General features: G+C 39.5%; 1 protein-coding gene across 2 annotated transcripts in view; it reads right to left on the bottom strand.

Moving 5' to 3' along the window:
• LOC126284135 (uncharacterized) overlaps positions 1 to 25,821 on the bottom strand; it is a 48,676-nt gene extending 22,855 nt beyond the window's left edge. For both annotated transcript variants that reach the window (XM_049982846.1, XM_049982847.1), the window contains exons 1-3: positions 25,615 to 25,821; positions 25,345 to 25,496; positions 11,703 to 11,823 (exon numbers count right to left, since the gene is read on the bottom strand). In XM_049982846.1, coding sequence (XP_049838803.1) covers positions 11,703 to 11,823; positions 25,345 to 25,496; positions 25,615 to 25,757 — 416 coding nt within the window. In that variant the 5' untranslated portion in view covers positions 25,758 to 25,821. The remainder of the gene's footprint in view (positions 1 to 11,702; positions 11,824 to 25,344; positions 25,497 to 25,614) is intronic.
• Positions 25,822 to 26,152: the final 331 nt, after the last annotated feature.

Below are 26,152 nucleotides of genomic sequence, written 5' to 3'. Positions count from 1 at the left end.
GGCAGCAGCAGAACAAACACATATAAAGGTAGGAAATTTCCAAGGTTTGAAGGAGAAGGAATAGGTATGGAGATAAAGGACTGGAGAGGTTTAGGAAGTGGGGAGGGTTTGAAAAAGTTGCCCACAATCCTGAGTTAGGGGAAGCTTACTGGATGGGATGAGAAGGAAGATGGATTGTTGGGGACTGCACCAAATGAGATTTGAAAAGCTGAGAGCATAGAGGTGGAAAATAGGATAATAAACAACATGGAGATTACAGATTAAACTAACAAGAGTTAATAGGAGCAGAAAGCTATGTACATTATATATGAAAGAGATTGTGGGGAGGTGGTGGGGAGAATAGACATGCCAGTAAACAGAAGATATAGAAAACTAAAAGGGACTGAAGAAAGGAACAGCTACTGAGAAGAAATGTTTTTCCACTTGTGACTCTATGTTTATTAGACTATCTAATAGAACGATATGGAATATATTGCAAATATATTCTCATCTTAATTATTAAAAAAATTAGAATCAATTAGTTAACTAATGAATACTGCAGAGCCTATAGGACAAAGAAAAGAATAAACCAGTGATAAATCAAGGCACTTTTAAAAACTGTGATTGAATTTTTTAATAATATTATTTTTAGTGTTCTTGATATGTGGCTTTTTGTTGTTTTACAGTTGCAGTGCCAGAGAATATTTCTGTTTTTTACTGGAGAATATGTCTGGTGTTTCTGTGTATCTAGTATCTTTTAAATCTCTGTGGTCTTGCTGATGTTCACATTAGTTATTACAGTTGCCATACATGAAGGCATGTATCTCAAAATAAAATTACTGGAACAAACACATAATAAGAACAGCACAAAAAAAACATGAACCAAAGAGTTATAGAAAAGATGGAGAAATGCAAGCAGCTTAGGGACATGTTGCTAATGTATTTGACATTAAGGTGCATCATTTAAAGTAGGTTAGTTATTTGCATGCTCCATGATCATAGTTGTGACCTGTCTGAGTGATATGGAATGAGTCACTTTTACTGAGTCTGACCAAAGCGGACAGAGATTGTGGTCATTTATATGCTTGTGTGAATGCTGTGTTTGCTACTTTGGAAGAAGGCTGTTAACTACAAAATTCATTAAGGAGTATATGTACTGTGATGCTATTTTCAGTGTGCTACACATAAATCCTTTTTTATATAGTGTGTTCTCTTGCCGACACTTGGTGATAGATTTTTTATCTGTCCAATTATATTCAACTGTTAATGGAGCTGTCTATAAGAGCTTCTAAAATGGATACCACATATTATCCTTCTTACACAACTTCTGTGCAACAATCATGTTTTTACTCAATGAGTTAGCTCGGAATATGATGCCCTAAGATGTTAATCAATGTAAATATGAAAAGTAAGTCAACTTTTTGATATTTTTGTCTCCAGTATCTGATACTGTCTGTGATGTAAATGTTACAGAACATAAACATTTAAGATTTGTAATGTATGACTTCCAGCTCAGGTTATAACCAACATAAATACCTAAAAATTTACAGTATTCTATTTCATTTACTGATTTCTCCTCGCACATTATTTCTAATGGTGTGGTCAGATCTTGTGCAATAGAGAATTTCATCTATCATGTTTTATCTAAATTCAGTGACAGTCCATTTCCAGCAAAGGCAAATAGGCATGATATTGGCATGTTACGAAGGAAAACAGTAACATTGTGAAACATTAATGTTGTCAGTCTTTCAACTGCATTGTTGCCGTTGTCCATTTACTTCTACCCTGTGCCCATTGTCTACCAATAATCTGTGGCTACACACTTCTGCCTTCATCAACTCCTCCAGTTTCACCTCTTTCATATTCTATCTAATGCCAGGTTAGCTATTCCTGGACAACAGCCATGCTAAGGTGGGTATATTGGTTTCTGTCAGATCACTGGAGTTAAATGCCATTGCTCACGACCAGTACTTGAATGAGTGACTGTCCAGGTATGTCACGTAATATTGACAATTTTCCCCATGCCTTTAGGGCAGAGGAGGGTTGGTGGCATAAAGTCCCTGATCATCAGTCTCTGGGACAATGTCCTACATTAAATTCAAAACCTCTCTGCAATGTTTCACGAAGTGAGGATATGTGACGCTCTTAATGGTGATCCACCCATTGGATGGGAAAATTAAACTAAGAGGGCCTCTTGGTATTCTTTGAGAGGAGTAGGCTATGTGCTGGCACCAGCTTTCACCATCTCCATTCTCTCATCATCCCAGACATAAACATGGCACTACATTACAAACACTCATTCTTTACAGTCACTTACACTTAACAGGTACACTTATACATTCAACTCTCATCTCTTGCGAAGAAAAGGTGCCTATGGGCATGAAGGATAGGGAAAATCTTTCCCATTAACTGACTGAAACTGCCATTTGGATTTACATTACTTAACTACTACTGGATGCCTTACCACATGTCCAACTAATACAGCTCTGTGTTTTTTACTCTTATTTGTCCATTTAGTTTACAATATTCATCTTGAATGGAACATTTCAAATGAGCTGACTATGTCCACAACTGTTTGATGCCTGAATTCAATTTACTGAATTTTCATTCAAATAAATGAGGTTAAAATCTGTGCCTGACCATTTCGAAAAACACTTAGGACAAATGCTGTGCTGGTTCCTTTGAAAATGTCCTGGCTAGTTTCCTTCTCAGTGCAAGTTTGTGTGTCTCTAATAGCTAACTTCAATGGCATGTTAAATCCTAATCTTCCTCGGCATCAATACTGGCATTATTCATTATTTTTCAAATATATACAACGTCGTCAAAATTTCTGTTCATTCCAAAGAGACCAGGTATTTAACTAAAAGTGTGTCAGACATCCCAGTATTACTCTCCTGGCATTCAATCTATGGGAAAGGCATTCCTCTTAGCTCTGATATGCTGACGGCTAATTTTTATTTTTTATGAAGTGTGGTCCAAGGTTGTTGTCACTCACATTCTATTTCATATGTAGAATTATGAGAGCATGCTGAAAACTCTTAAAGCTTTTTAAATAAAACAAATGTTATCAACATTGTTTATCTTTAGTCTTCATGTCTACATATTTGCAACTCTCTGGTGCTCGAGAGCTCTGAATGGTAGCATGTAAAATTGTGGTGTGTAATGTACAGGTAACTGTGTTGGTGTGTGAGAAACAATGTGCTGTAATTGTGTTTCAAAGAGAGTTCATTCTTACAAGGAGCACCTTCTCCTTCAGCATAACAGTTCCAGACCACACAAATGCTGTGTCACCTGCAACATAGTTCCGCTGTCATCGATCATCTTCACACAGTTTCAACTTGGCGTCATGCAATTTTTGGTGTTTCCAAAACATAAAGAACACCTTTGAGGACTTCACTTCGATGGCAGTGAAGCAATGCCAGCAGTTGTGAGGTTGTGGTTCCGTCAACAAAGTCAAATATTCTATAGTGATGGTATCAACAACCTGGTCTCTCATTGTATCCATAAATTGATGAGGACAGTCATCATACTTTTCTACATAGTGTCATGCATGTACTCTTGTAATCAGTGGCCCCTGGGCACAAGTGTGGCCATGAAAACTGGGTCCTACCTTTTCTCCTTTTCTTACAGAATGTTCTGTCACTGACCTTTTTAACCAGCCCACAACAAAACCCCTTTCAGTGACTGGCAGAGATATTTTACACAGTATATGTTAAGACTTCAATGGTCCTTAACAGTTAATTTCTAAGGGCCTCTAGAGTGATGATTGGCTTTAGAGCTTACCTGACTTCTTCTTTTTTTTCTTCAGAATAACTTCACTAACACTGGATAATTTTTGTGAAATCTTCATGACAGAATGCTTGAAACCGTGGACCTGCACAATCATACCCTGTTCAAATTGATGCAGTTGTCATCACTGGCTCATTCCAACAGGAAACAAATCTGTGACACTGAACATAATGCCTACACTTACTTTGCCTCAGTGATATCACACAGAGCATATTCACTAGAGTACCTGAAGTCTTTTGGCAACATGTTTTATCTTGCCAGTGAAGTGACACAGAAATTAATACAGTAGATGGTTATTTGGGTGATATGTCATTTAAAATGGCATCCTTTCAGTGTGACTTAGGTTTCTGCTGCTTGCTTAGAATAATTTCAAGTGAATAATGAACAGTTGCTTTAACATAGCTCCTGCTACACTGTCTTTATGACCCCGATATTCATATGATATTCACCCCTGATAAAAATTTACATTTCTTATAGCTGCCCAGACAGCTGAGTTCATTCCATTTTCTGCTTCTGGGACACAGGGAGGCACAAAAAGCCCATGTTGAATGTGCCTCGCTGATTGGGGACTGGTTTGCCGGTCAGCCTGGATATTATTTTTAGGCAATTTTCCACATCTAATTTCTAATAACTCTGAGCCCCAGTCTAATAACCATGTAGGCAATTAATCAAACACAACATAAGTTTTTTAATGATGTTTCTGTCTGAAGTAACAGACATATAGATGTGTGCAATTCAATTTGGGAACAAATGTTGTAGACAGGCAGCACCTATGTTGTTTGCTGCAATATACAATAGTTAAAAATTGTACTCATCTTGAAATTCTTGTTGTGTATAGTGACTGAACCTGTCATCCTGCAATAATGTGGGATACGTTCTCTGCAGAGGCCATGGATTTGGCGAGTATCAGAATGAAATATCTTCCCCGATAGTGATGATTTTGTAATGCATTAATGAAAGAATTATGTTAATAATGAGGCTTTGTGCACTTTCAAAATAATAAGATGGGATAAAGTAGTGATATTCTTGAAAGAAACACCGTTTGAACTTCACACTTCAAAGTCAAAACAATTCTTGAATTTAACACTTTCAAACGTCATATAATTTTCAGTTAATACATTTTTGATAGCCACAGTGGAGACAAGTTCCTGACTTGACTCCCCACGTCCATCATCCATGAATCCTTCACACAGTCTCTCCCCCAATTAACTGTCCATAAATTGCAGAGTTAACAAAGATGTTACATTTCGGCAGTACAAAGAGTTTCATAGAAGTCAGTGCAACAGACTGTGATAAACTTTATGCAATAAATGTTATTCAAATCACAAATAAATTTTGTTCAGCATAGATGATTAGGTTAATTTCAAATACAATTTGTATAATAGATTTTTAGTAATTTGTGCATTGCCAAAGATAAGTTTATCTGCTGGTAAGTACCAAAGGAAAAAAAAACTAATTTCATAGGACAATTAACATTTTCAGATACATAGTGAAAATGTAAAGAAAAACATTTTCAAAATATAATGAAAAAAATATGATGTATGAAATTTCAATTGATAGTTGCCAAATGTCATAATAGTCCTAAAAATTCCCGTAATGAAAATAAGTTTTGCAATTACCAACAATGTTATTAGGACATGCATGGTACTGAATGGTTCATTTGACACAGCTGTATCAACATCTACTATTGAATAGATATCACACAGGTACAGTTTCATTTCAACCTACCCTCAAATGCACACTGAACAAACATTTTGTAACACAATGTCACATACGACCCTGATGCAGACAGAAGGAGTGGAGTCCACACAGAATACCATGGCCAATATGTGTGCAGTCAACAGGGCACACTTGAGGAGACCATTAGTGGTGGGGGTGATGGACAGCCACTGTATGAGAAATGCTGAGCACTGGAAGGGAAGTGCTGTTCTAAACTGAAGCCTACACCCACATTTTTTGAAAGTATTAAGTGGAGCACCTCCACACCCACACGTGCATGGTGCTCATTCAAAAAGATCTATCATCTTTGCTTTGGTTAGTATCTAAAAAGAATTTTGCTGAAAATGCAGTGATATGTTTTCACTTGGCTTGTTAACCATTTGCAACTTTCAGAGAAGCATAATGAGTGGCAAATTTTGAGTAAAACCTGCACATTTCTCTTGTTGCCATGTTCAAATTTGCTTCTTTTGCCAAAACACAGCAGAGTTTACACAATGTGACCTCACTATGCCTCACTAACCTGTTGTGCACACACATTTGTGAGAGAATTTTGAAATGGTGATTTGTTAAGTTCATTAAGTGAAAAACTCAGGAAAAGTAAGATCAGTACCTTATGAAAAAGCACATCCTTGGTACAAAATAAACAATTAGTGTCTTCACTTTAAACCTGTAGCATTTCCCTCTTCACCAGCTATCAGTGGTCACTAAAAATTTCATTTCTTCACTGAAAAAGTCTGTAGTTAGTGGAATAACACGGTAGATAATGAAGTTTTGCATAATGAACATATTGCAAAATCTCTGCTCTTTGTGTGCTATCATTAGGCAAAATCTGATTTTGATATCTCAAACCATTTATGAAAGATGAGGAATGTTGTGAATATCTCACTCTGGCTTTTTTGCTTGTGTGGCACAATTGCAAATGAGTGTGCTACATCAGATCAATTTTCTCGAGACTGGTGACAGAGAGAGACCTCCAGCATCATACTATGTAATATGCATCAAATGCAAAGTCATAGTGACTCCTACTTTTCACTGCAAATTTTTTCGAATTTCGTATGGTGTGTTACTTCGATGTAAATATCATAATAATTATGACCATATGATGGGCACATGAACCTGACATACAAAGCTACAGATAATGCAACCTGATTTTTTTAACAAATAGTTTCTGTAAAATTGTTTGAGAAAGATTGCAGGGCATGTCGATTATGTAATCATTGAATGGCCGAAAGGTGGCAAACATTGTCAGCCTCCCCTTTTGAACAAACAAATGAACTCGCCAGCGCTTTGGATGAAAATTTGTCACTGCACATTGGTCACCGTATCCTGTGTGGACTCTACATGGATACTTCCCCAAAGAGAAGCTGGTAGTAACTTTAGAAAATGCATTGGGAAGTGGTGACCTCACAATAATAATAGCCTATATGTGAGCATGTTTCCTTCTCCATGAAATAGGAGAAGTCCCATTCCAGTCCTGACCCAGCAATAGCTGGATGAAAGACAGAACAAAGAAGGGGAAAATTTGCATTTCTTCTGTATGGCCTTTTTTAAAATTTTTGAAAATATATTGTAACTGGATGGATGGAAAACCTACCCATCAAGCGGCAGCAGGAGAACACACACACACACACACACACACACACACACACACAAGGGTTAAGCAGAAGGTTTGAACGGGAAGGAAGAGGTATGAAGGAAAAAGACTGGTGGGTTTTAAGAAATGGGGAGAATTTGAAAAAGTCACCCAGTACCCTGGGTCATTGGAGACTTATTGGACAGCATGAAAAGAAAAGACCGATTGTTGGGGAATGCACCAGATGAGATTTGCAAGGCTGAGAGCTTAGGAGTGGAAAATGGGGTAAACATTGTGCAAGAATTAATAAGAGCAGAAAGCCAAGTGCATTGTGTGTGTGAGGGGGGGGGGGGGGGAGTCAGAAAATAAATGATATAGAAAACTATAAATGAGTGAAGAAAGGAATGGATACCAAGAAGAAGCGCTGAGGTCAAAGAAATTAACACAAATTAAGGCTAGGCGGGTGCAAGAACCAAGGACATGTTGTAATGCCAGTTCCCACCTCTAGAATTCTGAGAAGCTAATGTTTTGGGGAAAGAACCCAGAGGGCATGTGTGGTGAAACATGAGGTCATGACCCTCATGGTGTAGAGTATGCTCTGCAACAGGATATTGTTTAATACCCATTTACACCCTCTGTCTATGCCCCTCCATCTTGCTTGATAACTTTGTGATAGCTATACCAGTGTAAACAGCCAAACGTGTTTCCATAACAGCCAATACACAACATGTCTCTAGAATGAATAAATCAGCTACTTTGACAAGGCTATGATTTCCTAAAATCATATCCTGAAATGGGTGAATGGGTACTACTGCCTGACATTTTGCCCACCACTCCTAGAATAGCTTTTCATCATGCCACCAATCTCTGCTATATCCTGGTCAAAACCTGTGCTCCTTCTGCACCCATTTCCCAGCTCTATGGCTCTTACCCCTGTGACTGTCCCCACTGTAAGACTTGCCCTATGCACCCTCCTATCACCACCTATACCTGGCCCTGTATCTGGCAAAACATACACTGTCAATGGGAGAACCACCTGTGAATGACACATCTTGCAACAGCTGTTACACGAACACTGGTCAGCATTTTACTTGTTATGACTACCACAAAGTTATCAGTCAGGATGGAGGGGCATAGATAGAAGCTGTACATTGGTAACAACCAATATCCTGTTACAGAGCATGCTGTACAACATAACAATCTTGACCTCAGTGCCTATGTCACCACATGTGCCATCCAGATTCTTCCCCAGATACTAGCTTCTCATATTTCCACAGTTGCGAACTGGCATTACAACATATGCTTGGTACTTGCCACCCACTTGACCCTGATTTACTTTAACTTCTCCAGTTGCAGCATTTCTTCTCAGTAAATATTCCTTTCATTGCCCCCCCTTTTTAGTTTCCTATATCTTTTATTTTGTGAGCTGTCTATTTTTCCCTTCCCCCACCCTTTCTTCATTCCTCTACCTTTCCCTTTAAGCCTTCTGACAGGAGAAGCCACTGGCTCTGAAAGCTTGCAAATTCACTTAACCCTTGTAAGTGTATGTTCTGCTGCAACCAGTTGGTGGGTAGATTTTTTAAACTATTCAGTTACATTATGTATTGTCTTCTTCTTATCTCTGAAAATTTTATTCAGTTTATTAATTGTTTTGTAATAACTGCACTGTACCAGCAATGAGTATAATTTTTTTTTATAGTGCAACCATTTTGACACTTTATATGACATACTCCTGCTGCTCTCATGTTTTGGCCTTTATAACATTTCTCTAGATTAATCTTTCTCCCCAGACTGCAATGTGTCATCTCAGCTGCTAATGTCCATCCTCATAGCTCTGATCTGTCTCAATAAGCAGGCCCTAAACACAAATACAAAAATGTAAGAAATGCACTGCTCACTGTTACGATTTATAAGCAGAGAATGGCAGTAGCATTTTTAGTGTCCTGGCCATGAACATCGAATATGGGAAAATATGGTGTGAAAATTCACACGGAGTATTAGATAATCACATTTTTCATTTACACATTATGGGGGCACCTGATAGTCTAGTGTGTGCCTGGAAATGATTTTCTGACATTGCAATGTACTGTAACACATATGGGAAATCTCAATCAATAACTAAGATTAATGTTTCGTAGCTGGGTTTCACAGTGACTTAAATTTTGTAAATATCATCATGGTCGGCTTTTGACTCTAAAATTATTTATTTGTAAAACACAATATTGCTATTTCAAGCATGTGGCCATTATCAAGTGGAAGTAATTCCACTTAAACATATGCGAAAATGTAAAATTCACGTGACATGCCATGACATGACATGACACGACACAGAAACGGGTTTCATCACATTGAGTTCCTGATAACAACTATTTGTTTGTACTGAACTCTTTGAACTGCATTTTAAGTATGTTGCTCATATTCTGCTTGATTATTCCTCATATTCATAATATTGTACAAAGTAAATGATTCAATATTTGTTTTTGTTTCATATAAAACTGAAGCTGGTTTTGTTGCATGGTATTTTGCAGACTCACATATATTTGTTCCTGCTTACGAATCCATGCGTGAACAGCTCAGCTTAAATGCACTGTAAGTATATTGCTAATCATATACTTGTTCTGTGACAAGATGAAATGAAGCTGAATACCTATTCTGTCATAAACTCTGAATACCTATTCCATCATAAACTGCTAACACGGAGTTCTTATTAAATGTAACACAATATGGGAAATGAATTCAGACAAAAATCAAGTAGAATACAAGCAATTACTTAGATCACACATGGATTAATAAACAGCAATGAATACAAGATGTCCCAGAAATGTTGCAACAAATTTTAGAGTAGGTGGGACACATCATAAAGAATAACAGCTCATTGTTACAAACATTGGCGGTAAGTGGTAGCAAAGTTTGAGGATTAGAAAGGAAACAAGAAAATGGTTCATTTGAAACGTTTGTTGGACATAATGAGCACACATGGTGTACAACATGAATACAGCTCTAATGTTACAATAGATGCTTATAGTTTGCACCATCAGATGCCACACATACCTAGCACCTACAGAGCATTAATTGCTGGACACTCAAACACACTGTGAGTTTCTTTGTTTGTAACAGCTGCACAGATGATTCTTGTGACAAGATCCATTTCAAGCTCCACACCATCACAGTACATGAGAAATTTCATGGCTCCCCGCAGAAAAAAAAATCAAGGCTCGCTATATTTGGTGAGTATGGGGGCCAGGACCTGGTCTACCATGTCCAATCCATCACTGAGGGAATGATCTATTCAAATGCCTAAGAACACCCAGTCTAAAATGAGCAAGTGCCCCACTATGTTGCACTCATATTTGCTGAAACATCTTTCAAGCAGTCACTAACTGTGAAGTGATTGTGTCACATCGTGTCGCACACCATAAGGGTTTCCTGGTGCCCACAGAATCTGATTGTGGTGACTGAATATTCCATCTCTAATGAATGCGATCTCATCTATGTACAATGCATAAGCTAGGAAATGCACATCTTGACCACTTTGTTGCAGAAACCACTGTGCAAAATGTACGTGTGCAAGATGGGCATTGAGCGAAATAATTACATCCTTTGGAGATGAGAGGCACGTAAGGACATTCTGGATCTAATGCAAGACTTTTTCAAACCAAAGCAATGGCACATATGCTGGTGCCTGGATTTGTCTCCACAGCATCTAGCACACTTTATTCCCTAACGACCAGACATGCTGATTGTGGCCCATCTTCACAAGCATTCCAACTTCTTAATGCCCTGAGCCCACATAAATTTTGATGCGGATGTGCAAACAAACTGTGGTGTGGTTGATGTCTGTCTGGGAAGAGTACTGGATAAATGTGTCCAATGGCACTCAGCTGTCCCATACATTAAGTGCATGTCTGTGAGCTCACTGTTCATATATTACTCCAGGCTCCTCGTATGCTGGCTAGGGCTCAAATGTAGAAATCCTCATGTTCTCTCCCCCCCCCCCCCCCCCCCCAGTTCTCTCATTTACATCAACACCTAGTGATGTTTGTGGGCATAGGTTGCTACAAAATTCTCAATCCTTACAATATGCTCCACCTACCTTGAAGTTTATTGCAACATTTCTGGGACACCCTGTATGTGTGAGTCCATGTAACATCATGCAATAAAAGCAGCTTCATTTTGTGTGAAATGAAAACAAATATTGAATAATTTATCCCATTCAAACACATAACAAGTAGTAATTAGAAACACCATGTGATAAAATCAGCTTTGGTTTACTATCAAAGTGTAACATGTATGGAAGATTTTATATCACCCAATAAAAAAAATGATATGAGGAAGGATTGATAAACTTACAGCCCTCCAAGTGGCCCATCAGTGAAACAAGTTCACATTACTCGAAGTCATTATGTGAGTTTAATCCCCCTGGCTCTGAGTTTCCTACTTTACAGCTGAAGTTAATCACGTCATTGTGTTAGATACGTTTTTGGGGAATAACTATCAAATTACATAATACACTCTATGCAAAATGATCTGCATATACAGCCAGTGTTAGTTTGCCTTTGGTACTCGTCAATATTTCACTTCATATTCTCAATTATAATATATATTGTATGGTATTAGAAAGTACTGTATATCAAAGTCTGACCTGTCCTTATAGATATAGAGTTGAAACCATTTGATAGTAGATGGTGCTGCTTCTGCTACTTCCTCTATACTACTCGTTGAAAGTGTACTCAGTGTAAATATTGTGCCCATCATACCAGCAGCTGAAATTTTGAGAGAATCACACTGATTTCACTATCAGCATACAGCTTAAAAGTAGAGATTGACAAGTCAAAGAAGTATATGGCAAGAGGGTCTTTAATTAAAAATTGATCTGTTGTTGAGTCTTTAAAATTATAACTTAAGAAGGCAGTCAAAAGAAAGTGCAACATGAAAACTGCATATACACTACTGGCCATTAAAATTGCTACACCAAGAAGAAATGCAAATGATAACGGGTATTCATTGGACAAATATATTATACTATAATTGACATGTGATAACATTTTCACGCGATTTGGGTGCATAGATCCTGAGAAATCAGTAACCAGAACAACCACCTCTGGTCATAATAATGGCTTTGATACGCCTGAGCATTGAGTCAAACAGCGCTTGGATGGTGTGTACAGGTACAGCTGCCCATGCAGCTTCAACACGATACCACAGTTCATGAAAAGTAGTGACTGGCGTATTGTGACAAGCCAGTTGCTCGGTCACCACTGATCAAGCATTTTCAGTTGGTGAGAGATCTGGAGAATGTGCTGGCCAGGGCAGCAGTCGAACATTTTCTGTATCCAGAAAGGCCCGTACAGGAACTGCAACATGTGGTTGTACATTATCCTGTTGAAAGGAAGGATTTCTCAGGGATTGAATGAAGGGTAGAGCCACGGGCATAACACATCTGAAATGTAATGTTCACTGTTCAAAGTGTCATCAGTGCGAACAAGAGGTGACCGAGATGTGTTAATGGCAGCCCATACCATCAAGCCGGGTGATACGCCATTTGTCGTTGAGTACACCATTGCAGGCGCTCCTGTCTGTGATGCAGCATCAAGGATAACTGCAGCCATGGTCTCCGAGCTGATAGTCCTTGCCACTGCAAACGACATTGAACTGTTCATGCAGATGGTTGTTTGTCTTGCAAATGTCCCCATCTGATGACTCAGGGATTGAGATGAGGCTGTATGATCTGTTACAGCCATGCGGATACGATGCCTGTCATCTCGACTGCTAGTGATACGAGGTTGTTGGGATCCAGCATGGCATTCCATATTACCCTCCTGAACCTACCGATTCCATATTCTGCTAACAGTCATTGGATCTCAACCAACGCAAACAGCAATGTCACGATATGATAAACCAGTCGCAACAGGCTACAATCTGACCTTTATCAAAGTCGGAAACGTGATGGTACGCATTTCTCCTCCTTACACAAGACATTACAACAATGTTTCACCAGGTCAACTGCTGTTTGTGTATGAGAAATCAGTTGGAAACTTTCCTCATTTCAGCACATTATAGGTGTCACCACCAGCGCCAACCTTGTGTGAACGCTCTGAAAAGCTAATCATTTGCACATCACAGCATCTTCTTCCTGTCGCTTAAATTTCACGTCTGTAGCATGTCATCTTCATGGTGTAGCAGTTTTAATGGCCAGTAGTGTAACATGTTACAGATAGTCATAACAACAAAAAGATGTTAACCACTGACTAATTTATCAAATGGAGAAGTAATAAAATTAACATAGGCTAGACATACTAAGGGTAACACAGTGCCTCTCTTGTGAACAAAATTCAATAAAAGAATTAAATTGTTAATAATAATGTAGAGAGCAAAAACGAAGTATGAAATAATAAAGTTTTTGAGAAAATGGAAAAAAGAGCTATTGAATATCTTTTTAGACATATAAGAAAAATATAACTGATTATCAAGCAGATCATAAACATGTGATCTTTTTTTGGGAGGGGGGGGGGGGAGGAGTGGAATGACAGGACGGGGGAGGGGGGGGGGGGAGGAGTGGAATGACAGGACTTTAAGTAATTTAATAAAGCTCAAAACTACTACAATAGTCATTAATTCAGTATGTCCTTTATAGGTTTTTGACACATTATGCAGATGACATTATCATGTAATGTACAGTATTTCTTTTGACAAAAAGTAGTTTACCCTTACTTCTTTCATTATAATGCATAAAAAAGAATGTTTCCTTCACTTCACGAGTCAAATCCTTCTAATTCTGTGTTGAAAACAGGAATATGACAAAGAAAAATTTTTATCAGCACTAATTTCTGTGACTTAAAATAGGTGGACATATTTCAACAGATTAAGAGTAAATTATATATTCAGATTACATATGTCAATAACATTTAAAGCCTGTTTAAAATTTTTTGTAAATCACAGTTACATTCTAAGAGTTCTAAATTGATTGTAAAATACCTGCCGGTTGGTTGGGTCTGAATGGAATCATATGGTGACTTTAAGAGATTGCTGTCTTTTGGCTTGCCTCTTGCAAATTCCAGAGCATCTCTACACATAGACCAGCAATAATCTGCAACCACTGTTTCATTCAAAAGGCCCTGATATATTTGTTCAGTTACAGAAATACCCTAATGGAATTTTTCTCCGTGTTCATCACTGATAACTCCACAATTAGGAGAGAAAAAGTATGTGATTGGAAAAAAGGAATTTTATGGGGCATATTGCATTCAAGTTGATGACATTTTTGCAGAAGTACTGTCACGAACTGACTGTAGTTTTCATCTCATTGTGGACACCCTCCTGCCATTGTTCCCATCTACTAGTACCTCCAATCATCCTAGCTACTTTCATATCCGTAACCTCAACCTTGTTGATAAGGTAACCTGAATCCACCCAGCTTTCACTCCCATACAACAAAGTTGGTCGAAAGATTGGACGGTGCACAGATAACTTAGTCTTGGTACTGATTTCCTTCTTGCAGAAGAGAGCAGATCGTAGCTGAGCGCTCACTGCATTAGCTTTGCTACACCTCGCTTCCAGTTCTTTCACTATGTTGCCATCCTGTGAGAATATGCATCCTAAGTACTTGAAGCCGTCCGCCTGTTCTAACTTTGTTCTTCCTATTTGGCACTCAATCCATTTATATTTCTTTCCCACTGATATTACTTTCGTTTTGGAGATGCTGATCTTCATACCATAGTCCTTACATTTCTGATCTAGCTCTGAAATATTACTTTGCAAACTTTCAATCGAATCTGCCATCACAACTAAGTCATCCGCATATGTGAGACTGCTTATTTTGTGTTCACATATTTTAATCTCACCCAGCCAGTCTATTGTTTTCAACATATGATCCATAAATAATATGAACAACAGTGGCGACAGGTTGCAGCCTTGTCTTACCCCTGAAACTACTCTGAACCATGAACTCAATTTACCATCAACTCTAACTGCTGCCTGACTATCCATGTAAAGACCTTTAATTGCTTGCAAAAGTTTGCCTCCTATTCTATAATCTCGTAGAACAGACAATAACTTCCTCCTAGGAACCCGGTCATATGCCTTTTCTAGATCTATAAAGCATAGATTCAATTCCCTGTTCCACTCATAACACTTCTCCATTATTTGCCGTAAGCTAAAGATCTGGTCCTGACAACCTCTAAGAGGCCTAAACCCACGCTGATTTTCATCCAATTGGTCCTCAACTAATACTCGCACTTTCCATTCAACAATACCTGAGAAGATTTTACCCACAACGCTGATTAAAGAGATACCTCTGTAGTTGTTACAATCTTTTCTGTTTCCATGTTTAAAGATTGGTGTGATTACTGCTTTTGTCCAGTCTGATGGAACCTGTCCCGACTCCCAGGCCATTGCAGTTATCCTGTGTAGCCATTTAAGACCTGACATTCCACTGTATTTGATGAGTTCCGACTTAATTTCATCCACCCCAGCTGCTTTATTGCACTGCAATCTATTGACCATTTTTTCCACTTCCTCAAATGTGATCCTATTTCCATCATCATTCCTATCCCATTCTACCTCGAAATCTGAAACATTACTTATCGTATTTTCACTTACATTGAGCAACTCTTCAAAGTATTTCCTCTATTTGCCCAAGACATTCACAGGATTCACCAGCAGTTTTCCTGACCTGTCCAAAATACTTGTCATTTCCTTCTTACCTCCCTTTCGAAGACTGCGAATTACACTCCAGAATTGTTTTCCAGCAGCTTGACCCATAGTCTCCAACCTGTTTCCAAAGTCTTCCCAAGATTTCTTCTTGGATGCTGCAATTATCTGTTTGGCTTTGTTTCTTTCTTCGACATAACTTTCTCTGTCTACCAGATTTCTAGTATGTAGCCATTTTTTATACGCCTTCTTTTTCCTTTTACAGACTCCCTTGACTGTGTCATTCCACCAAGCTGTTTGCTTGTTTCTGCTTTTACACACTACTGTTCCAAGACATTCTTTAGCCACTTCTAGTACTGTGTCCCTGTACCTTGTCCATTCCTTTTCCAGTGACTGTAATTGACTACATTCAACTAACTGGTACTTTTCTGAGATCGCTGTTATGTACTTGTGCCTGATTTCCTTATCCTGAAGTTTCTCCACTCTTATCCTGCTACATATGGACCTGACCACCTGCACTTTCGGCCTCACAATCCCAACTTCACTGCAGATTAAATAATGATCAGTGTCATCAAAGAATCCCCTGAATACACGTGTGTCCCTCACAGCCTTCCTGAATTCCTGATCTGTTATTATATAGTCAATGACAGATCTCGTTCCCCTGCCTTCCCAAGTATACCGGTGAATATTCTTATGTTTAAAAAAGGAGTTTGTGATTACTAAGCCCATACTGGCACAGAAATCCAAGAGCTGTTTCCCGTTCCTGTTGGCCTTCATATCCTCTCCAAATTTACCCATAACTTTTTCATACCCTTCTGTTCGATTTCCAATCCTGGTGTTAAAATCTTGTCCTTTACTCTAACAACTACATCACTGAGTGCCTCATAAAAACTATCCATCTTATCTTGATCTGCCCCTTCACAATGCGAATATACTGACACAATCCTAATTATCTTGTTAGCCACTGTCAAATCTATCCACATCAGTCGTTTGTTTACATACCTTATTGCAACTACGTTGGGTTCCATTTCTTTCCTGATGTAAAGCCCTACACCCCATTGTGCTATTCTGCTTTGACTCCTGACAGGTAGACCTTGTATTCTCCCACTTCCTCTTCTTTCTCACCCCCTTACCCAAATGTCACTAACAGCTGAAACGTCCAGCCCCATCTTACTTGCAGCCTCTGCCAGCTCTACCTTCTTCCCAGAGTAGCCCCCATTGATATTAATAGCTCCTCATCTCATTACCATTTGTTTGGCAAGTCATACCTTAGGAGTCCCTGGTTTGTCAGTTAGAGGTGGGACTCCATCACCTCCAAAGGTCCGAGGCATTTTGCTCTGATTGTTGCCAGCATCATATTTAAAGTACCAGGGGAGCAGGTTGCTAGCCTTACTTGCCCTGAGTCCCATTGGGTATTACCCCTAGCTGTTAAGGTACTAACCGGTGGATTTGGTAGTCTTTGCCGTATGAGCACAAAGGTGACCACGACTCATAATATGTCCGAGATGCCCTGCCTTATTCCAAAGTAACTGGTATCCCGATTGTCGGGACCACTTATTTGGCCACTCATACGTTGCCCGTGGTTCATGAACTAGGACATGACTACAGGAACCCACACCATGAACCACCTTCTGTCCTCCTCAGTTTACACTTTTTACAAGATTTTCATCAAACTCAGCTATGTACAACAGAGTAGTAGGAGGACATGTTTTGGGCCCACAAGAAGCTTGGCAATAATTTTTTTCTCACTTGAGTTAAGATTTTTTGCAGGCAGCCTGTGAGAATATAATTCGATTTCCTATATCTAGTGTTCTACATACATAAGAAGCATTCCATTTTTAAGAGTACAGGAATGACTTTTAGATCATCACAGGTTTTGCACTTGTGTTCAGCATATCTGATTGATTTGAGGACTGCCATGTTGGCATGTCTTCTTCGGGTGTGCTGCAGACCAATGGAAAAGAAGGAAGAAGGCTGCAATTGTTAAGTAACACAGCTTACAAATTAAGTTTTGGGGAGAGTATGAATAACCTCCAATCAGCTAATTTTAGATTCAAATGAAAATATTTCGTTAAAAAAAGGGGGGAGGGGGAGGGAAGCTGTTCCCATGATGATGTCTGCACTGTGAGATCCTAACATTACTCTGGAGAAGATTCCATCGATGTAGTCTTTACCCTAGAAGTTCTGCTTTCTTGTTCGACAGATCGAGGTCTCAAACCTTGCCTGACTCCATATGTGCAGTTTATCATCGTTTTCATCAAAACCAAACTCATGGATGTGGAAAACTTGTTGGGTTTTTGTTCTTCCACACTGTCTTCATTTTCTACTTACAGCTAATAGCTTTGGAGTGGGGTAGGAACTGGTACATTATCTGAATGTGGAATAGCTAGTAAAGCAGATGGAAGATTAGGGTATTGAACTCTTCCTCTCTCTTCATTAACAACCTTGCCTTTATAAGTACAGTCAAGCAGAAATAGTAGTTATCTGTATAGTTTGTACACTCCCACCAAACCATAGGCACAGCAACAGCTATAGATACCTTTCTTTTTTTTATTTTTCAGCCGTTCTCATAGCATAACTGAACAAGGATTGCAACATAAAATATATCCGGAGCCATGACATATCCTAGTCCCCTATCTTCACACTAAAATAAAACTGATAAGCAGTGTTTATGAGACAAAATGTCATTTCACCTCAAATGTGATAAAAAATTATTCACTGAATTCACACATTCTTGTGGCAGTTTGACTTAACAAATTTTACAATTCAAAATCATTTGAAAATCAAAAATGCTGTCTTCTGCTGCCAGTGTGTGTGAGTGTGAGTGCACCAAGTGTAATGTCACTGCACATGCCTACTTAAATCAACCATCAATTGTGTCAGCATGGGCTAGCCACTGGAGATCACATGTAGGAAAAATGCTCACAGCACAGTTTCTGCCACACCGTCTACCAGTGATCGTGTCTACATACACATGGAGCAGTGCTGACTCACAATCACTATGTTCATTTCGTTTGTACTGCTAACTTCAGTTGTTCTGTGTATCGCTTATGTTGCATCTTCTGTATGATTCCTTTGTCTTGTTACGTGTAGAGTCGCGAGGGGCTCATTTCCATTATTGTTCAGAGGTGTATAAATAAAGTCATATTTGTGTTACTTTGATTGGTTTCATGTATTCCTTGGTTACTACCTAGTTAGTAATGGGTTTGAACCATTTCCATGTGTGCAGTCTCTTTAAATGTTTAAATGTGGTTTCATCAGGTTTAGTCATTGTGAATGTCATGCGACCAGCCCTGGTTGAACAGCTTACTTTGGCAGTGATGGAAAAAGACAGACAGCACTTTTTGACTTTCGATATGACAGACCCGAATTTGTGCAAAGTCTTATTCCTCTCATGGATTCCACCTAAGGTGTATCAATTACTGTGTCAGCTTGTCCTTTTATAAGAACCAGTAGCTCATATGTAGTTTATCGTCAAACTAGCATTGCAAATGAATGTATGCCATAGCAGCATGAGTTGAATTCTACTTATGCACAAGAAACCAAACCAGTCATACAAGGCCTGGGCAGCCAGACTTTGCGATCTTAGCCATAAGTGTCAATTCATTATTGACGGTCATAATTAACCTTATGCACACTCTGTGGTGTGTGATACCATTATCTGTTTAGCTCCAGACATGGAACTGCGCCAGAAGGCTTTACTCTGTAAAAACCCCACATTTGCAAATAGCAAAATCTTTTGAAGTTTCTTGGTCAGCAGATGATCAAATTGAAGCATGGGGAAATGTGACAGTAGTGTCACAAGATGTGCCCACTAGGATGACAGGCACCTTGCACAAGGAAGCGGCAGTGGCAGTGTTAAACTTGCAGGTCCAGCACCGAGAGACGAAGGCTGGCCCACAGCTATGACTGCCACTGCTTCAGCTTCAACATTCTCTTTTCCCATCTAGTTCTTTCTGTTTTGTCCAGCATGAACAATAGGCATGCCCAAAACTTTGGGCACATTGCCTCTGTATGTCATTCGCTGAAGGTTGCTCTGGATATGGATGTAAACTGTGTGACTCCGGTGCTTGTGACTTTCCCCAAGTTGTTCAACGAGTTAAGTGTTTTTTGCCAAGTGATCCAGCTACGACTTGCACAGGTGCTGCAGTGGTGTTAATTAATTTCCAAACCTATGAGAGTTTTGGCTAGCCACATTGACACCAGTTATGTGGAAGCTAGTCAGTTATAACAAACAGCACACTGCGCTGTTTGAATAATTTATGGCATCTGCCTCTTACAAGTCAGGGGTTCATTCCATGACATTTTTGGTGGTTGCTAATGCCAGTGTTGAGAACTTGTTCAGAATAGACACACTTAAGGAATTTGAATTTTCTATCACCAATGCAGTTCTCCTTCTGTCCAATCATATACCATATTCTCAATTGGAAATGCTGTGTGAGGAGTTTTTGAACTTGTTTTTTGAAGGTATAGGGTGAGCTACAAATTTTTCTGCTCATATTTTTTTAAAACCCATGGCTCGGCCTCATTTTCATTGAATTGTTATTCCTGTCACCCTGAAAGATCAAGTGAAACCAGAATTGGACGGATCTCAATCTCTAAGAGTAAGGCAACCTGCAATGGCCACTGAACAGTCATCTCTGCTGGTTGCAGTTCAGAAGGTGTCGGGGAAACTTCACCTCTGTGGTGATTTTAATACCACCGTCAACAAGCAGTCAGTTATGGATATGTAGTATCCTCTCCTACACCAGGAGGAACTGTTGGTGAATATATTGGGTGGCCAGCACTTTCCTAAAATTGATTTGTCTGAAGTGTGTTAGCAAGGTTCCTGTGAATGAAGAGTTTAGGTGAGTTCTGGTTTTGAATACTTCCTTTAGTCTCTATCAATACTTGCACCTTCCTTTTAATGTGGCTAGTGCCCCTGTCATTTCCCAATGATTTTAGAGCAACTGACTATGCCTTTCCCAGGTTGCATTAATTATCTGGATGATTTTGTTATCACAAACTTCTCCAAGGCTGATCACTTAAAAAACATGCTCACTTTATTTTCTGTCTTATGACGCGAAGGCTTACAGTGTAATATTGCAAAATCTCAGTCTTTTTCAACCTTCTGTTTATTTGGGGTTCAAGTTATCATAGGATGGAGGTCGACCTCTGTCAGACCACATCTCTGCTGTTACATTTATGCCTCACTCCCTGTCCATGAAGGAGCTACAGGTCTAAAATAGTATACTACCATAACTTCCTGCTGGGGGTGGCCACATTGGCCCACCAGTTGCACGCATTGTTGTGTTTGCTGGGGGCCTGAATTGCAAACATGCTTTTCTGATGTTGAAATCCAAACTACTTTTGGTCCATTTTTTAGCTACATTTTTTTCCAGACCAGCAAATAGTTTAGGCGACTGATGCCTCACAGTACAGCCTCCGTACTGTCCTAGCATGTCGCTATGCCAATGGCTCTGAATGACCTGTTGTTTTCACCTCTAAATCTTTCACTCTGACCTAGAAATGTTACTCTCAGGTGGAAAAAGAGGTCTTGTCATAGTCTGTGCTTTCCAGAAATTTCAGGATCTTCTTCTTATTTTTGGGTCCAAGTTTCATCTTATTACAGACCATAAATTCTTGGGTTCCTTGTTAAACCCTGACACTTCCTTGCCTGACAAGGCAGCACACCAACTACAGTCCTGGGTGCTGTTCTTGTCTTGGTACAGTTACGAAATCCATTTTCGACCTATGACTAAACATGCCAATGCAGGCGCCTTGTCCCATCTCCCTGTGGGTCCTGCTCTCCACTTTGATAATGAAGAATTGCTTTCTTGCCATCATAATACTGAAATGCAGGCAACGGTCAAGGGCTTCCCAATTAAGAACTTGCACATACCAGCTGCTGTTGCTGCTGACTCGGTTCTCAGTCAAGTTTTTCAATTAGTTCAACAAGGCTTGCCAGATAATAAATAGCCACGTCAGCCTTTGCACCCTGTCCACAAAACTATCTTTTCTTATGATATCACCTCTCTGTTTTTGACAGTGTTTTGATTTTGCTTTTGTCCCCTGAGTGTGTCTGTCCCACTCCACGCCAGCCATGCAAATGCAACCATGAAGATTCCGCAGGTCCCTTCTTGAATTCCTATTGGATCTTGGTTGTGGATGCATTTTCCCAATGTCATTATATTCTCTGGTCAGCATTGACACCGGCTGAGGTCACAATTCATATGCTTTTTCCTATTGAGTGATTGCCTTGTACCTTAGTTTCCAGTAATGGGGCCCAATTCATTTCTCACACCCTTCAATTGTTTTGTTCCCATCACAGCATTCGTTATGGTATGGATCCGCCATTCAACCTTCGCTCAAATGGTGAAGCATGACAACTAGTGTGTACGTTCAAGTCCTAAATGGAAAAGTTTATTGTGGATTCTTCGCTGGACGGCGTCCTCCTCTGTTTTCTAAGCACCTATCGCTTCACGTCTATGGGGGAATTGAGCCTGTCTGAGCTACTTCATGGCCTGCAGTCACCTTTTGTGGCCTGTTCTGTACCTTCTGTGGTTGGGATCAGCAGTGTTTGGTCGCTGGCCCAAGTGGATACTGGCCACTGTTTTTCTCTGCTGGGGACATCACCTTTGTGATGCCTATATGGCTGACGAGCTGGTGGTGTGCCACTTTGATTAGTTACAGCCCCACTCAGTGACGCGGAAGCTACAAATTTGCAGGTGCGGCCCCTGTTGCCATAGCTCACTTCGCCAACCTCTGCTTTGAGCCCATCGCCTCCTGCTGTAGAGGTGCCCACATTCCATTGGCTGCCTCCTCCATGTGCGGTGCCCTGGTGTTCCAGACGCAGGGCACTGGTCTGTCTCTATTCTAGGGTCTGTTGCCGTAGCCTGCTGTTCCAGTTGGGCCACACCCACTGGTGCCCTTGCCATCATTGCGTCAACAATGGTCGCCAGTGTGTCCAGCTGTCTCCTCCACAATGGGACCTGCTTGCATCGCACAGGTGGCAATGGCACCCTCCTCCTCAGTGCTGTCATTGGGCGCCGCACACCCACCACCCTTGGGCCTGCACACCCACCACCCTTGAGCCTGCCTGGCACATCGTCCCACCCCTCCATTGCTATCATTTCTGCCACCACTGCAGATCTGATGGTTGTCTCTCTAATCAGGCTGCTGATGTCTCTTCCGTCGCCTGGGTGCCGTCTTCACCTGAGAGAGAGGTGTGCTGTATCCTGCTACTAGTTCGTGTGAGTGCACTGAGTACAGTGTTGCCGTGTTTGTGGACTTAATAAAACACCAACTGTATCAGCGCGGGCTGGCCACTAGAGGCTGCCTGTAAGAAGCGCACACATGGCACAGTCTCTGCCACGCTGTCTACCAATGACTCGTGCCTATGTACATGCAGCACAGCACTGACTCACACTCATTATATTCTTTTAGTCTGTACCACTCACACCAGTAGTTGTGTGTATCACTTATGTTGCACCCTCTATATGATTCTTCTGTCTTTTGAGTGGAGTGATGAGAGGCTCATTTCCATTGTTGTTCAGAGGTTTATGAATAAGTCATAATTGTGTTACTTGGATTGGTTTCATGTGTTCCTTGGTTACTAAAAGACATTATGCATTAATTACACCACAAACATGATGAAAGTCAGTCACAGCAACAGTAATAATGTTTACAACCTACAAATAACTGGAAATTATTGTGTTTCATCATTTAACAGTGACAACTCCAAAAGAAAATTATGCCCAGTCTAAAAATGTACATTGGGAAAGAAAGGCACTTTATTTTTCCTCCAGAGCAAGATCTAATCAGTCATTTTAAGATGATTCTTGAATTCAGCAGGTGGTAATATATAAGATGAAGCTATTATTGAATCCAAAAGGTTTTCATTGTTGGGCAGTGTTCCTTTAATGTTACAAGGCTCCCTTTTTTCAAATAGTTAATATTTGTGTGGTCATACATTTCACAGTGTGGTTATAACTAAACTTTTGCTGATTGAGAGAGGTCCCATGAAAAACGAGTTATTGTACGACAGTGAAATTCTGCGGAATTTGTTAGAATATGCAGCAGAGAAATGATTAATTAACCATTGAAAGAAACACATTTTCATTTCCACGTGAGGGGGTTCAAATTTGGTGATCTTAGGGGTTATACAGTTTGGAATAATGACTCTGTTTGCTCCTGGGAGATGCTGACAGCCGGTTGCATGACAAATTGTTGAAGAAGTTACTATCGTCACAACTGAGAATATTGGATGCAATGCGCAATCTTTGAGCCACTGCATGAGCTGTGCCATAACAGCTATCTGTACAAACTTCACATTATTCACCACCTTTTGCCACGTGATGTATACTTTTGAGTAGATGTTCCTCTGAAGTTGATGACACTTGGCCTTGGAACATTTTGTGGAGTGATAAATCACACTTTCGCTCACAGGGGCAGTGAACACTCGACTATTGCATTCGGGGATTGTCACCACGAACAGCCGTTTATAAACTTTCCCTGCATAGAACTGCATGTGTGTGATGCAGCTTCATGGTATGGTCATGATTGGTCCAGTTTCTTTGATGAACTCTGACTTCAAGGACCAAGGACAGGCAGCATCAATGAAATAAGTTACAGTGATCTGCTTCGTCAACATGTGATTCTGCAGTACAGGAGAGAGGTGCTTTGGACTAATCTGTTTTGATACATGATGGAGGTAACTTGGTTTATCCATAACACGTTGGTATAAAACTGAATCATGGGTCGATCATTGCAAACTGCATAACCACCAAGACCACCAGATTTGAACCCTCTAACATAGAAATTAAATTGTGTGTCTTTTTATGGTTTATTCATTTTTTCTCTTCCCTATGTCCTAAAAATGTTTCCACAAAGTTTCATTGTCCTACGAGCATTTGTTTTTCACACAGGCTCTCTCAGGTAGCACAATTTTAATTATAACCATTCTGTAAAATCCCAACACTTCCCTTCATTCTGATGACATCTTTTCTGTTAATTATTTTCTGTATCAAAGGTCTTGCGGGTTGTTTACATTTAAAATATACATACGGTACTGCTTAAATTCATTATTGCAGTTTTTTTCACTCATTTTATGCTGAATATCTGTACCTATAACTAAAAAAAAAAAAACGTTTTTGCTGTCATCTTTCATGACAGTTAACCTGTTTTCAGCAGTTCTCAAAGAAAACTGTTTTATTATATACTAAGGAGTCAACACAATAATTATTCTTTCTCTGTACACACTGACACACCCTTGTCTCTTGAACACTGTCGCTCCACATGAAACCAACTACTGAATTAAATAGGACTCACATGCAAAACAATATGACATTCAAACTATTGCCATAAAAACATTATGCATGTTCTTTGTTTTCACTGCTCTTTTATTCCTTTTTTCTTTCTCTTTTAAAATAAGATTTTATGAAAAACTACAGTTCCTAATTTCTACTGTTGACTTAGAACAGTTAGAAATTTAAAAATACTTATTACAGTGACTGGAACACTATGAATTCAAACAGCTTATGCCAATATCACAACAGACAATGAAATAGTACAAGTTTGACAGTCATTGGTAAATAGATTATATTTTGTCTCCCTGCTTAATATGTACAATACAAATAAGTTGAAAACAGACTTGCCTCTTGCTGTGGCACATTCTCCATCCTGATGAGCCATACGCTGCATTGCTGTTGGTGCTATTCCAAATGGCACTGACACACAGTTACCCAACACTGTGGTGGACATATCCCGCTTTGATACATTTCTCATCATCCTCGGGCGAATACGCAGTCTAATATTCAGTTTTTTGCATTACATTGCGTATATCTTACAAATGACAATGAAATCCAATTTAATATTTAAATTACAATAAATTAATAGTGTTAAAGAAAGTGTGTATGAAAACTCACACTTTGAAGGCATTCCTGTTAAGTTTCAAAGTATGTTCTCTTCCAGCACCACTTGCATAATAATCCAAAGCATTTCTTGGAAGTACAGTGGAAGCATGTTTCTCATAGTCATCAAGACACACAAATTTATGATTTTCTGGCATGGCTGCTATTGCTTACTGACCACCTAAAACGTGTACATGCAACTGTTCAGGCAGTTCTCGATTTGTTTTGACGGTCCAAGTGACAAGATTAGTGGGGTCAGTATACAAGAGATAATCCTACCACTGATAGGATAACCCCATAAGTGTTGCATAATATTGACGTCCAATAGCTCAATGTCACTGTTATGACTTGCTCCACACACACTGCCTTAGCTTAGGTGACATCCCTAAATATAGCCACATGGCATTTAGAGATTTTTTAATTCTGGAACTAGCGTAGGACTTGATCACTATACTTGTAGCTAATATCAGTGATAAAAATTCTATGGTATTTTTTATTACTCTCAGTACAAACAATGAAAATTTGACAAAGAAATTTCATAGCATACTTTCAG

This window comes from Schistocerca gregaria, chromosome 8, assembly GCF_023897955.1.
Source record: "Schistocerca gregaria isolate iqSchGreg1 chromosome 8, iqSchGreg1.2, whole genome shotgun sequence".
NCBI classification, from domain to species: Eukaryota; Metazoa; Arthropoda; class Insecta; order Orthoptera; family Acrididae; genus Schistocerca; species Schistocerca gregaria.
Note: the sequence above shows the minus strand (reverse complement) of the source record. Positions and strands in the feature narration are given on the sequence as shown.